Raw genomic sequence first — 14,808 nt, forward strand, 5'->3', positions numbered from 1 at the left:
GGCACAACACCTGTTGTTGCGCTCACCTTCTTGCTGCGCGACCGTGGCGAAGAGCTTCGTAGTCTCCGCCTGATGATGTCCATGATCGTGTTGGCATCATATTGATGTTTTCGCCGCTGTCTGATGGCTGTCGACACAAATGCATCATGGACCGAGATAAACAAACCATGCTGCTTTAGAGATTTGCCCTTTTAACAATGGGCACACAACAACTACTAAAATGGCAGCTTATCTTCTGTTACTGCAACCAACCGCCACACATGCCTTCACAATTTTGATTAATCATTGTTAACGATTGTCAGGCAGGTTTTTGGGTTCGTTTACTAGGCGGTGATTCCTTAGACAATCAGAAAAACACTCAGTAATAGGAGGAATGTACGTAGCGGTAATATGTAAACACTGACGGACAATATGGCGGCACCAGTCAGGGGAGCGGAGTTGTGACATCACGTGATTGGGGTCTATTGGATGCGTTGTTGAAGTTAGCACGGCACCGCTCTGAAAATAGCCGCCTGTCAGCGAAAATTCATTCGAACTTGCCGATCTGTTCAAGACGGCCATTTGCCGCTCACTTTCGCCGAAAAGTCCGATCCAAAATACTGTAATGCTCCGGATGGGGCAAAGGAGAAGAGTTGGTATTGGCTTACCCACTTTACTGTGGCAACAATATTAAAGGAAAAAAATAACAAAAAAACAGCGGCTGCGGCGGCATGTGACCGCTATCTCTCGCTATCTCGCCCGTTCACCTATTCTTCCTACTCGCTTCCCCCTACATCACAGCTCCCTAGTCCGATCGTCTCTTAAGGGGGCCGCGCATAGCTAGTATATATTAGGCCGGAACGATATTGGATAAAAAAAATTTGCGATTTTTGTTGTTGTTGTTGTTTTGTTTGTTTTTGTTTTTTTTGGGGGGGGGGGGTGCGATTTATTGCGATAGTATACTGGACTGTCTCAGAAAATTAGAATACACAATATTCTAATTTTTTGAGACGGTCCTGTGTATATATACAGGACTGTCTCAGGAAATTAGAATACACAATATTCTAATTTCCTGACTGTCTCTGACTGTCTCAGGAAATTAGAATATTGTGTATTCTAATTTCCTGAGACAGTCCTGTATATATACACAGGACTGTCTCAAAAAATTAGAATATTGTGTATTCTAATTTTCTGAGACAGTCCAGTATATTAGGGGTGTCAAACGATTAAAATTTTTAATTGAGTTAATCACAGCTTAAAAATGAATTAATTGTAATTAATTGCAATTCAAACCATTCTAAAATATGCCATATTTTTCTGTAAATTGTTGGAATGTAAAGACAAGACATACTGTAAGACTCAACACTCAACATACTGTACATTAATACTGTATTTGTTTATTATAACAATAAATCCACAAGATTGCATTAACATAATTAACATTCTTTCTGTTAAAGGGATCCACAAGAAAGACTTGTAGTTCTTAAAAGATAAATGTTAGTACAAGTTATACTCATTTTATATTAAAACCCCTCTTAATGTTTTCGTTTTAATAAAATTTGTAAAATTTTCAATCAAAAAATGAACTAGATACACTAAATACACCACAAGGTGTCAATGGCGAGTTTTAAATTAATTTAGAAATCAAGCCAAATAGTGTGTTTTCTCCCTCGACTGAAGCCGTAGTTTCCTGTTTACTTACTGGTCCATTCATCGTAATTCACGTCATTTGAGTGCTGGCTTCACAACGTACTTGATCTCTGATAGGTTGTATATTGTGAATAAATATTGCCATCCAGTGTATTTGTTGAACTAAATGAAATGTTTAAGTAGAGTTAGACCAAAGTCTCATTAAGTTTTATGTGTATGTTGCATAGCTATTTTGATTGGGAATGCCAGTTCTCTTTGCACTGTTGTTTAACTGTGTGAGAATAGGGCCTCATTAATACAGATTGAAGCGCTTTTCTTTTTGTGAACATTTTTTTGAGAGATATTATTTTTGTGTTGCTTTCACTAAATGATACTTATGTTTGTTGTGAATGAGTTGCTGAAGCTTATGCCAATAAACAGCGCGGTCCAATGAACGCCTGTGTCCACTCGCCTCTCTTAATATTCTGATATAGAATTATCCAAAGCACCTTTAAGTGCACGCGGCACCAATGTTTTTTACTCACATGATGCAGGAGGTTGAGTTAGAGTTACGGCCTGCCGAGAGCCGTCGGCTGTGTTAATGTTGAAGCTGAATGTGTTAATAAAGAAACAAAGTGCCAGCACGTCGCGTGGTATACCTATGTTAAGAAAAAGCACAAAACAAGACACCTTTTTCTGCCTCTTAGCTCTCAAGTGCGTTATTGTAATCTGTTTGAAGCAATGCATGAGCGGGTCATTCCGCGCATGTGTTAAATGCGTTAAATATTGTAACGTGATTAATTTAAAAAAATTAATTACCGCCCGTTAACGCGTTAAATTTGACAGCCCTAGTATATACAGTGGGGCAAATAAGTATTTAGTCAACCACTATTTGTGCAAGTTCTCCCATCTGAAAATATTAGCGAGGCCTGTAATTGTCAACATAGGTAAACATCAACCATGAGAGACAGAATGTGGAAAAAAAAAAAACAGAAAACCACATTGTTTGATTTTTAAAGAATTTATTTGCAAATCATGGTGGAAAATAAGAATTTGGTCAATACCAAAAGTTCATCTCAATACTTTGTTATGTATCCTTTGTTGGCAATAACTCCTCACAAGCTTTTCACACACTGTTGCTGGTATTTTGGCCCATTCCTCCATGCAGATCTCCTCTAGAGCAGTGATGCTTTGGGGCTGTCGTTGGGCAACACGGACCTTCAATTCCCTCCACAAATTTTCTATGGGGTTGAGATCTGGTGACTGGCTAGGCCACTCCAGGACCTTGAAATGCTTCTTACGAAACCATTCCTTTGTTGCCCTGGCTGTGTGTTTGGGATCATTGTCATGCTGAAAGACCCAGCCACGTCATCTTCAATGCCCTTGCTGATGGAAGGAGATTTTCACTCAAAATCTCTCGATACATGGCCCCATTCATTCTTTCCTTTACACAGATCAGTCGTCATGGTCCCTTTGCCGAAAAACAAATGTTTCCACCCCCATGCTTCACAGTGGGTATGGTGTTCTTCGGGTGCAATTCATTATACTTTCTCCTCCAAACACGAGAACCTGTGTTTCTATCAAAAAGTTCTATTTTGGTTTCATCTGACCATAACACATTCTCCCAGTCCTCTTCTGGATCATCTAAATGCTCTCTAGTGAACCGCAGACGGGCCTGGACGTGTACTGGCTTCAGCAGGGGGACACATCTGGTCGTGCAGGATTTGAGTCCCTGGCGGCTAATTGTGTTACTGATAGTAGCCTTTATTACTGTGGTCCCAGCTCTCTGTAGGTCATTCACTACGTCCCCCGTGTGGTTCTGGGATTTTTGCTCACCGTTCTTTTTATCATTTTGACGCCACAGGGTGAGATTCTGCATGGAGCCCCAGATTGAGGGAGATTATCAGTGGTCTTGTAAGTCTTCCATTTTCTAATAATTGCTCCCACAGTTGATTTCTTTACACCATGCGTTTTACCTATTGCAGATTCAGTCTTCCCAGCCTGGTTCAGGTCTACAATTTTGTCTCTGGTGTCCTTCGACAGCTCTTTGGTCTTGGCCATAGTGGAGTTTGGAGTGTGTTAGACCTCTTTAACAGCCAGAAATCTTGCTTGTTTGTTGGTGACCAAATACTTATTTTACACTCAAATTTGGAAATAAATTCTTTAAAAATCAAACAGTGTGATTTTTCTGTTTTTTTTCCACATTCTGTCTCATGGTTGAGGTTTACCCATGTTGACAATTACAGGCCTCGCTAATCTTTTCAAGTAGGAGAACTTGTACAATTGGTGGTTGACTAAATACTTATTTGTCCCACTGTATTATGAACGGTTTTGTTGTTCTTTTGTTTTATTGTTTTGTATAATTTTTTTAATACTGCTATCATCAAATATTATTTGAATATTTTTCTTGATGCCTTTTTGGATGCTGGTGCGCCCTTAGGCGGTTATCTAAATCGCCTTATGGGCGGCACGGGTCTGCTTTAACACGATAATAGTCTTATTAGGGCCTGAGAACCAAGTGGTGCGAGAGCCCTATTGTAATTGTAAAGAATTATTTTTTTTTCATTGTAAATAAAAATGGACCATTTGGAGGGCTTTGCATGCTTGAAAACTCACCAAAGTTTGCACATACATGCAGCTTTGTGTAAATTTTGGTAATTTTGCGACTTTGCGAAAAAAAAACGTAACGAAATGGCTCAACAGCCCGCCCCCTTGAATTTTTCAAGAGGCCTCTCCTTTTAGGATTTTTTAAGTCAATACCTTGTGCAAAACGGCACCAAAAAGTTTCTTGGACCCATATCCCCTGGGTTTCTTTCGTATCTGGCATGAGTGAGAGGTATACCAGCCGGAACACGACTACATTGAAAAAGGCATAGGAGGACAAAGGTATGATAAGCCAAAATAACACGGTTTCACAGTATTGCAAATACAGCTCTAAAAGGTGTTACTTTCAGATCTGGGTTTTTAAAAAAAATCCGTTGAACAGGACTTTTATTTTTGAAAACATTAGCAACATTAATGTTATCTTTAAATAGTAAAAATAACCAAATATTCTAAAATAAAATAATTGCAGCGTTTTAGGTGAGCCTAAATCAGGGGTCGGCAACCCAAAATGTTCAAAGAGCCATATTGGACCACAAAAAACAAGTATGTCTTGACCCGCAAAAAATTTAAAGCCTTATAATGAATGCAACACATGCTGTATTGTATCTATATCAGCTATATTAGCCTACTATCAAAATTACTAAGTTGGCTACAAATACATAATGAGCCTTCATGATTAAATATTTATTTTCCCTGCAGTGCATCCTATAGAGATTAACACACCACGTGGCTTCATTAAAATATTAACGATTAAGAAGAAAGTTTGTGCTATGTTTGTCCTCCTACAAACAAACAAAAATATATCCCTGCCCCATCTTTTGTCATTTTCAAAGATATTTGAAAAAGCTCCTGGGAGCCACTAGGGCAACGCTAAAGAGCAGGTTGCTGACCCTTGGCCTAAACCAGGGGTCCCCAAACTACGGCCCACGCCAAACCACGGCCCACGGGCCGAATATGGCCCACCTCCACATTTGGTCCGGCCCACTGAACAATACCAGAGAGCATTTTTTTTTCTCAATAATGTTATTTATTTCCTGGCCTTTTCCTGTGAAGATGTCAGCTAGGGTTATTTGGTTATTAGCTAATTATTAATATTATTATTATTATTATATTATATTATTACTTTTATTTTATTTACTTTTGTTCCGTGAAGAATCTAGAAAGGGTTATTTGATTGTGGCTTTCTAAAAAACAATATTTTTTTTACATTTAGGCACTCCTGCAATCGTCATACTTTTTCTGTTACAAACTGACCCCGGCCGCTCATCAGAGGAGTAAAAAGTTATGTGGCCCTCACAGGAAAAAGTTTGGGGACCCCTGGCCTAAACCCACAGCCACAGATCAACATTATTACCATCAGAACAAAAATAATTGAATTAATTTCCATAAAAAGCACGTGTGTATGACTCGTATCATGTTTACATTATACACTCTTTTTCTCAACACAGACAGTTCCCAAATGGAAAAAAAACACCACGTTTTACCACCGCTGGACACGCTGGAGTTAACTCTGGTAGCTGGTGGGAAACGTTCATGACAGTGTTTACGAACCTTTAATTTATAAATGCAAAATCATATATTGGAGGTATTGCCTCCTCAGCACCTACCCCCATTAGGCCTGGTGCCCCCAGCTGGGAAAATGAAACTTTTTACTAGACAGGCCAAGGGAAAAAAATGACCTCAAACCTTCATCAGGGGAGCCTTAAAGTGCCTGTGACATGACAAAAAAAGTCTTAAATAGCATTATTATTAGAATTAAAATCGTATTTTGAGAATTTGAGAAAGCGCAGATGACAAGAGATACGTCTTAAAATATGCCGCTGTTGTGATGACGGCTTACAGCTCCATCTAGTGGCAACAGAAAGTCACTCACTTTACTTATACATGTCCAGCTCCTATCAGGTTGGTCAGTGTAGTTACAAGACATTTTGTAATCCTACATTTTATGCCCATGTCCACATGTCTCTGTCTGTTGCCATGACGACCCTATGTTCGCCGTTACAAAGAAGTAGATTTCTTCAGGGACTTAGACAGCTTATAGAGCCACGAAATTTGGCACACTTGGGCAAATTGAATTTGAATAAGGGGGTGGGTACACAGCCCAGTTGTGCCTCCTTTTTCGTAGGACCCTCTTCAATTGGGGTTTTTTCACCTAGGTGTGTGACTCTCATGATATACAAAAACATCTCTGTCAACCATGCCCACATCACATAAAGAGGTTCTACACAAAAAAGAGGAGAGTCTGAAGCACATGGTATTTTCTCATGTGATGATGAGAAGGGATCCGCCACCTCCCTGAGCTGGGTGCCGTCAGAGTTGTGTGATGCCGGAGTAGCACCCAATTTACGAGGGCCCGTAAAGTCCTGCTTGCAGGCCTAGTTCTTATTCGAACTCTTAAAAGTATGTTGTTTGTAAAAATAAAAATAGTAATTAATTAAAAAAAAAAAAAAAGTGAGTCAGCTAAATTTACAGAATAAATGCACGTGGTCTGGATGGTACCACCACTTCCTTAATTTGAGTCAGGAAAAACACTGACTCAACTCGACAGTCTTTCTTTTATGCACGAGTGAATACAGAATGAAATGCCGTAACATTTGACCCATCCATTGTTGAGAATAAAATAAAAATGTGGAGTCTGACGAGTCGCGTCGAGAACAAATAAAATCTTGTTCTGTGTCAGGGAATTCCGACAAGAAAGTCTAGCCACTTTTACCACTGGCGTTTCTATTCGTGTTTTACTCGTACACAGACAAAATGCTTAATACGTCACAAAGTCTTGTGTCACCACACTATTCGGCTCCTCCCAAGTGTCCATATTTCACCACTAGTTACAAATATATCATTATTATTATTACAGTAACTGACCTGCTTTTTCTTTCCTTTTTTCCCCACCAATCAGCTCCCTCCAGTTTTCAGGGATCTACCTCCTGAGATGCTTTATTGCTCATATTACGGGAAATCTACAGCTAAAGGACACCTCTCAAAGTTGATTTGTGTTAAAAGAAGGTATTAAAGGTCATGTGTCGCAGTTTTCTCAGAGATGTCTCAGAAGTTTTTTTCTTTCACTGTCTCTCAGGGAGAGTCTTACATTAACGTTATAGATGTGAAGCGTTAGAGATCTTGAAAGAAAACTTTTTTGACTGCTGTTAGGTTTAACCCCTCACACTCTAAAGCTGTCTTATAGACAAGTTTCCGGAGCCAATCAATCGGCGCCATCTTGGAAAATTTCTGCGCTGAACTTCTGGTTTAGACAGAACAACATGAAGTGCGATTGACGTAAGCATTGTGTTGACAAAGTTAAAACTGCAAAATTAAACCAGAGGAACTCACGGAATCTCCAAAAATGGCTACATGGAAAAACCTGGTCTTTGTGGTGGCACGGGCTTGATTCCACATCTGCCTTCATGAACATGTTGTTCTCCCATGTCGTGATGATGGATGATGGCAGATGGAAGTGGTATTTCCAAATTGTCTTTTTGAGGGATTTTGATGAGTAATGTTACTCCAGCTTCACTTTTGTTTCGAATGGAAAAAGTGTAAAACGGAAGGCGTGAGCAGAAATGCCAAAGTAAAGCAGAAGCACCTCGGAAACTTGTCTACTGACTTGTCTATTCTCCTGTCAATATATATTGCACATTATCAATATTTTCTCATATCATCAGCTCATATCAGGCATTGAATCTAAAATCAAACTTTTTAAAAGCTCAAAGTAGCCTTGCTGAAACAGTTAAGGCAAATGCGTCATGGGAATGTCTGTATTTGAATTGCAAATATATGGAAAATGTTTTTAAAACTGAATTGGTTGATTGTGCTGCTTGTCTACGCATAAAATACAAGAAACATTGAACGTGCGGAGTGTTTAAAGTTGGGGAAATAAAAGTCAAGATTAGTAGTTAACTACGGTCATAACTTTTATAGAAAGTAGTGTTAAAGGGTCAAGGTCATATGATAAATCTTTCATAGTGCCATTGCTCTCGCTCATAAAAGGCAATGGGCTTGTTTCTTTCAAACATTACGAAGGAAAAATAAAGTATTATCTCGAGTCTGATCATGACACCCATTTTAATAGTCGCAGGACACGGATTCTTAAAATTGAAAGCATCCCTAATGAGGAACAAGTAGAGAGGAAAGATAAAAGGTGGCGAAGATAAAGATTAGATAAGGCACGCTACCTACAGCTGGTATTTTATTATTCGCGTTGTCATGCAATGCAGAGAAATTGTGAATTTTATGAGTGTTCCTAGTGAGTGAATCAGAGCTTAAATTTTTTATGCTCTTTTTTTGTGCAATGATGATAAAGGAAATCTATCTAGGAAACATACAATAGATTACAATGCTTCCCCAAGTAGATATTACTTTTATTACTCTCATCATGACTCACCTCAACAACATAGCTAGTTAAAAAAAGACCGTCATATCAAAAATGCATTTGTCTGCTAAAATGTGGTATGTTCAATGTATAGTATATGTATAGCATGCTCTAGCTATAAATTGAAAATTGTCTTCGCTAAGTAGGCTTCAAAATGGGGGAAAAAATAAGGTTTCCCCGTCACATCTCATACGATTACTGACCTCAAACCACAGCTTGCTCATGAGCAGTGTTGTTAATCTTACTTCAAAAAAGTAATTAATTACAGTTACAAATGACTTCTCCCGAAAAGTAATTGCGTTAGTAACTCAGTTAACGGAATGTAAGAGTAATTAGTTACTTGGCAAAGTAACTGGTGATAATTTTTTTTTTTTCTCAAAAAAACAAACAAACAAACAAACAAACAAAAACAGGTCATACAATGGGACGTTTTAAGGGTTTTTGGGACAATTGGCCCTAGCCTAATTTTTTACCCTTAACTAGACACAGGGGTATAGCGGATATTGCGATAACTAGATAGTAACCTTTGCTATGTGTGGAAGTCATTTAATGTTGTGAATCAACCGTTAAAGTTGTTAAAACTGCTCCTGTTATTGCATGAGGTCCCCTCTGTCTACTTTCGACATGTGTAAGTTTTAAAACTGGTTCATCATTTAAAGATAGATTGAAGTTAAGTTTTGCCGATTTAGGAGCATTTTAGATAAAAAGTTTCTTAGGTTCGCTAGGAAGGTTCTCTACAACAGAGCCTTCCTGAGAAGTCTACTGCTTTAAGATGGCGGCTGTTTACTAACTCATCTAGTTCTTTATACATGTTGCTAATGCCGCCATGTCTGTCATTTGCATCTAGTTCTGTATATATGTGATATCTATCGTATCATTATGTGGACGTAGTTTGTAGGCTATAGGCTACAGTCAGGTATTATTGGAGCCACCTAGCATAGTAGTAGGAGTGGAAACTTCAGGGCACCTCACGATACGATATGATTCGCGATACAAGGCTCACGATAACGATTATCTCACGATATCACAAAACAGCAATTATCGGTATATTGCTCAGAAATTTGATACATGATATTCTACGATATTACTCTTGAAATGAAAAAAAAAAAAAGATATTTCAAAAAAGAAAAAGTACTGTTTAAGTCATTTATCAAACAGTGACACCTTTTCTGTGCCACATTGCTGTAAAATATGAATCTACTGCAAATTGTGTACCTGCACATATAGAGGAAACAAACCACAACCACTGATATCTCTTGGAGAGATCATGATGAATGGCACCCTTACTTTTTTTAGTTTTAAATCCTTTTAAAAAAAAAAAAAAAAAAAAAACAGTGCTGTAGGTGTCAGTCAGCAGTTGAGCTTGGAGTGGGGCAATGATAAAATTAGTGGGTCTTTTTTTCGTATATGACCTTTGTTACCAAAAGCATTGGTTTGAGCACTTCCACCATCTGCTTCAGCATTTGAGATGTCGGACTCAGTCACAATTTTCCTCACCTTAAAAACAACAAAATACAACAAAAAATATTAGTTACTTAATAGCTGTTGAGTTGAAATCCTGATTTTTTGTGTTGGAAGTATTGAGTGAATTAAAAATTTTTAATTGAATGTATAGAAATAAAAAATGCAATAATTACCTATTTTTAATACGTAGGCTACATTAATTGTTATGCACATCACCTTACATATCTTGGAAGCTTGTCAAACCATTTTTATAGCTTATTGCATCAAAATGGCAGTAATAACAGTTTGTGTAGTAAACTAGATGGAAAGTGGTTCTCAAATAATATCAAATAAATCAGTAAGTTCATGTAGGCTTGTTCGGTATTCATTTTCATCCAGTTTAGGGTCCTGGTTTATTTTATATCACTCAACACCAAATGTCATCAAAATAATACATGTAAAATAAAAAATAAATTACATTGCAAAACTTTCTTACCTCGAGTGATGAAAGTGAAGCAGTGAAGACATCCGTGTCCACTTCGTCACCAGCTGGCAGTGAACCTTATTTTTGTTAGACAATTCTTGCATACAGCAAAGTCCTTGTTCACCTTACTTCCTTTCTTGTTGGTGTAAAATCTCAAGTGTGTCCACATGTGTGATTTGTAGCAATATTTTTGTCACTTTTTCCTCCACCGTTTCCACGAAGCTTTTTTATTTTTTTCAACCCACTTGGAGCTTCCTCTCTTCTTCTCTCAAAGGATTGTGGGCACTTTACCTTCACAGCGACTCATGAGCGCCCCTAGTGGACCGTCAAGGAATTAATCAACAAACACTGATCAGTTTACAGCATCCAATGGACCAACCGATCGGGTTGCAAAATATCGCGATATATCCAGAGGCGTAGCAAGGGTTCCCGGGGGCCCCAGGCAACAAGCAACATGGGGCCCTTCGAGCGTGTGCAAGTAAGTGGGACAGTTGGACTTGGAGCAATAGAAGAAAGAGTTGCAACACAAAAATACCACCATCGGATGCGGAGGTATATACCTTTGTGTGAAATCAGTAATCAGATTGGCCCTACAACCCACAATATTCAAATTATTCCGTAAAAACCACTGATTGATGGACTACTGACCGAAATGAGTATAAAATTTGTTAATAAAATTGTTTAGGATTATTTTAGATGCATATATGTTATATTTTTCTTCTAGAGTATTCGACGAGGAATACAATAGACCCATTAATACACTTTTTTTGGAAAAATCATTTCTTTAAGTAGTCACATGAATAATGAGGTGGCCTGTGAAAATCAATGTGGAACAACTCGACAAAGACTTTCCAGAGAGTGCTTGGTGAGTCACTCTTTAAACAATCATGTGGTATTAATAGCTGATTGGACTTTCTTAAACATGTATAATCTATGTGACATGGTTAGCGCTGATTGGGATTGATAACAGAATCGTTAGAAAAATCTGCCAAATGATTCCATGGTATGAAACACCCTCTACACTTGTCGCTGCGACAGTGCAGTTAAGCTGCGCGTGCTAAAACTGTTGGCCCTCTGGGGGCCCCTGCTGGCTGGGGGCCCTAGGCAGTTGCCTGGTTTGCCTAATGGGCCGCTACGCCTCTGGATATATCGCTGTATCGAGATATTGTCACACTCTTACATAGAAGCATCGTGTTTGCAAAGGCGTCACACTCCCTTGCCTCTTCCCCACTCCTGCTCTGCTCTCTCGTCTCCGTGAGTCCGTCTTTACTCGCGTCAGTCAACCAACATAGTAATGCACACCTTTCCCGCCTCGGTAACGGCGTTGCCACGATGAGAAAATTAATTGGATTACTACTACTGAAGAAAATAACGCCGTTAGCAACGGCGTTATATTCTACCGCCGTTATTAACAACACTGCTCATGAGTCAACTGGGAATCAACTTTTTAGGACTACAACTTTTTTCGGCTTGTTTCTAGCTACCCAAACTTCATCTTCCATGCCAACGAGACTTCTTAGCGTGTACGCAGGGATAAGCATCACTCTCGATCACATTTTGTGATTCGCCTCGCCTGGGCATCGAGAGCTGGTCCCCAGAAGAAGTATCCCTCAGCCACGTTTTCGGTCCCTCTTCCGTGGCAGCAGGGTTTGATGGGAGGTGTCATAAAACAGATAATGTCCACGCCGGTGAATTTCCTTTAACAGCAAGACTTTATTCGACTTTGGTTATCAACACTGTTTTTTGTCATCTCCCCCTTGCCTTTGCACAATAACTCACCAGCATAGCAACAGACATAACAATGGATTGCGCTGTCGTAATTCTCTTACAGGAATGCTAGCACTTTACATATATTCGTAACATACTGTATGTGGCAGGAGGAAGTACATGAAATGTACCCGTTACCTCCCTCGACACACTGCTGTGAAGTGAGCCGCATTTTCTATTCGTGGTCAAGCCAGTCGCACTGTCTTTTCAGATATGTTTCCCTTTCAAGTTTTATCATACAAAGACAACGCATGTGGATTCCGTAAGCTTTATAATAGAAAATCATGACACTCACGTCATGTGGAAGTGTAGTCCCGTGGTCTGCGCGTTTGCCTGTCACATGGGCAACGAAGGTTTGAATCTCGCTGGAGACCTTTATTTACTATTCCTGACTAATAAAAACACTAGTGTGCAGTTAAGCTTACATTTCATATAATTGTGTGACATATTGTATTGTATACTGATTGTATTCAATTTGTGATCATAGTAATAGTAATACTGCTCCAACTTGCTGGCCAAGTTTTGTCAGGGCTCCTTGATTGCAGGCTTGAGACCAGACGAGTGGAACGGTGACAGCTGCGAGCCATAACAATCAGCCGCCTTTAAAAACCAGCTCGTCGGTGCCGCTCGTCGCCAGACCAACACTTTCAACTTTCTCGTCAGTGAAGTCCAGCATTCAGGTATTTACCACAACTATTCCTACCCGGCTAATCAGACCTCTTGTTCCATCCCAGGATTCCCCGTGCCTGCTCCCAGAATTGTACCGACGCCTGATTGACTTCCCGTCAACACCTGCCAGGTACCAGCTCGAGTGCACGTGCGCTGCTGCGACCCTCGTGCGTTCATAAATAAACTTTTGTAAATCACCGCAGCCACTCTTGCCTGCTTTGGGGTCCACTTCCCAGCGAACCTAACAGCTTGGTCTGGCCAACATGGATCCCGCGGACATGGATCCGAGTGCCGCTTCCCCGTTGACCCCCTCCATGGACCGACACGCTCAAGCCCTCAAATACCTTTACCAAAAGGTAGGAGAAATGTCTGTGGCTCTCCAGTCTCTCCAGGCGCAGTTCATGCCACTTCCCCAGCACCCGACGTCACTACCCCGCCGAGGCTTCGCCTCCCCAACGCCGCCTCGCGAGCCACAAGTGCCCCCCCCCCCCCCCGCCCCCTCCGATGGTGATTTGGGCTCTTGTCGTGCCTTTTTGGTGCAGTGCGGTCTCGTGTTCGATCAACAGCCACATAGTTAGGGCGGCGAGTGGGCCAAGATCGCTTACCTGATCGGGTGCCTTCGTGGCCTAGCCCTGGCCTGGGCGACAGCGGAGTGGGAGAAGAGATCAGCGGCGTGCGCCTCATATGATGGCTTCACAGCAGAGATGCGCAAAATTTTCGACCACCCGATCTATGGTAAGGAAGCCGCCAAATGCCGAATGTCCATCCGTCAGGGGGGCCGCATTGTCGCAGAGTTCTCCGTGGAGTTCCGCACTCTTGCGGCTGAGAGCAATTTCAACGACGCCGCGCTTCAAGAGGTCTTCACCAGCACATTCAGAGAATCCCTTAAGGACGCGTTGGCTTCCAGGGACGAGCCAGGGGATCTCGATCAGCTCATTGATCGTTCGATTTGAATCGATAATCGACTTCGCGAAAGATGACGTGAACACCGTGAGCCGCCGCCTTTCCCTTTTCACCGTCCCGCTGCCCCGAGTATGGCCCCTCCTTTCGGGTTTTCTCCACACGCCGTCGCCTCTTCACCGCCCTCAGCTGAGAGCCCAGAGCCCATGCAACTAGGACGAGCCAGGCTCACTATGGAGGAACGCACACGTCTGCTCGCTGCACAGCTATGCATCTACTCTGGCCAAGCAGGGCATTTCCTCCGCCATTGTCCGGTGCGTCCGGGAAATCGGACAGGCTCACCAGTAGGTGGGGAAATACTGGTGAGTCATGCGTTTAACAATTCCTCAGCTCGTCTCCAGCTCCCTGCCACTCTTTCTTGGAAAGACCAGTCCTGCAGTGTGAAGGCTTTTGTTGATTGTGGTGAAGATGAAAGCTTTATTGATCGCAGGTTGGTGAAACAGCTGGGCGTTAGAATGCGCTCGTTACCTGTCCCGTTAAAGACCATCGCACTCAATGGACAGGTGCTGTTTAGTGTGGGGGAGCAGACCGACCCTGTCCACCCTCTCCTTTCTGGTAACCACCAAGAGGTACTCAGCCTATTAGTAATCGATTGCCCTCACATGCCGCTGGTGCTTGGCCTACCCTGGCTCAAGACTCACAGCCCAGCTGTGGATTGGACCCACCCCAAGCTCACTGCATTGAGTACCTTCTGCCATAATAATTGTTTAAAATCTGCCCTTGCTCCAGCCTATCCTGTCCAGATCCCAGACCAGCTAGACCTCTCGTCAGTCCCTGAGTGCTACCATGACCTGGGCCTAGTCTTCAGTAAAGACCGTGCAGTGGCCCTGCACCCCCACCGCCCATATGACTGTGCCATAGACCTCCTTCCTGGCGCCGCCCTGCCAAAGGAGCACATTTATAA

The 14,808-nt window shown here is 41.3% G+C and overlaps 1 protein-coding gene across 1 annotated transcript in view; it reads left to right on the forward strand.

The window, feature by feature from the left end:
• LOC130911324 (GTP-binding protein 8-like) overlaps nt 1-13,059 on the forward strand; it is a 33,561-nt gene extending 20,502 nt beyond the window's left edge. The window contains exons 8-9 of the mRNA XM_057829208.1: nt 7,112-12,933; nt 13,010-13,059. Coding sequence (XP_057685191.1) covers nt 7,112-7,202 — 91 coding nt within the window. The 3' untranslated portion in view covers nt 7,203-12,933; nt 13,010-13,059. The remainder of the gene's footprint in view (nt 1-7,111; nt 12,934-13,009) is intronic.
• Nucleotides 13,060-14,808: the final 1,749 nt, after the last annotated feature.

Source organism: Corythoichthys intestinalis, unplaced genomic scaffold (assembly GCF_030265065.1).
Source record: "Corythoichthys intestinalis isolate RoL2023-P3 unplaced genomic scaffold, ASM3026506v1 HiC_scaffold_27, whole genome shotgun sequence".
NCBI lineage: Eukaryota > Metazoa > Chordata > Actinopteri > Syngnathiformes > Syngnathidae > Corythoichthys > Corythoichthys intestinalis.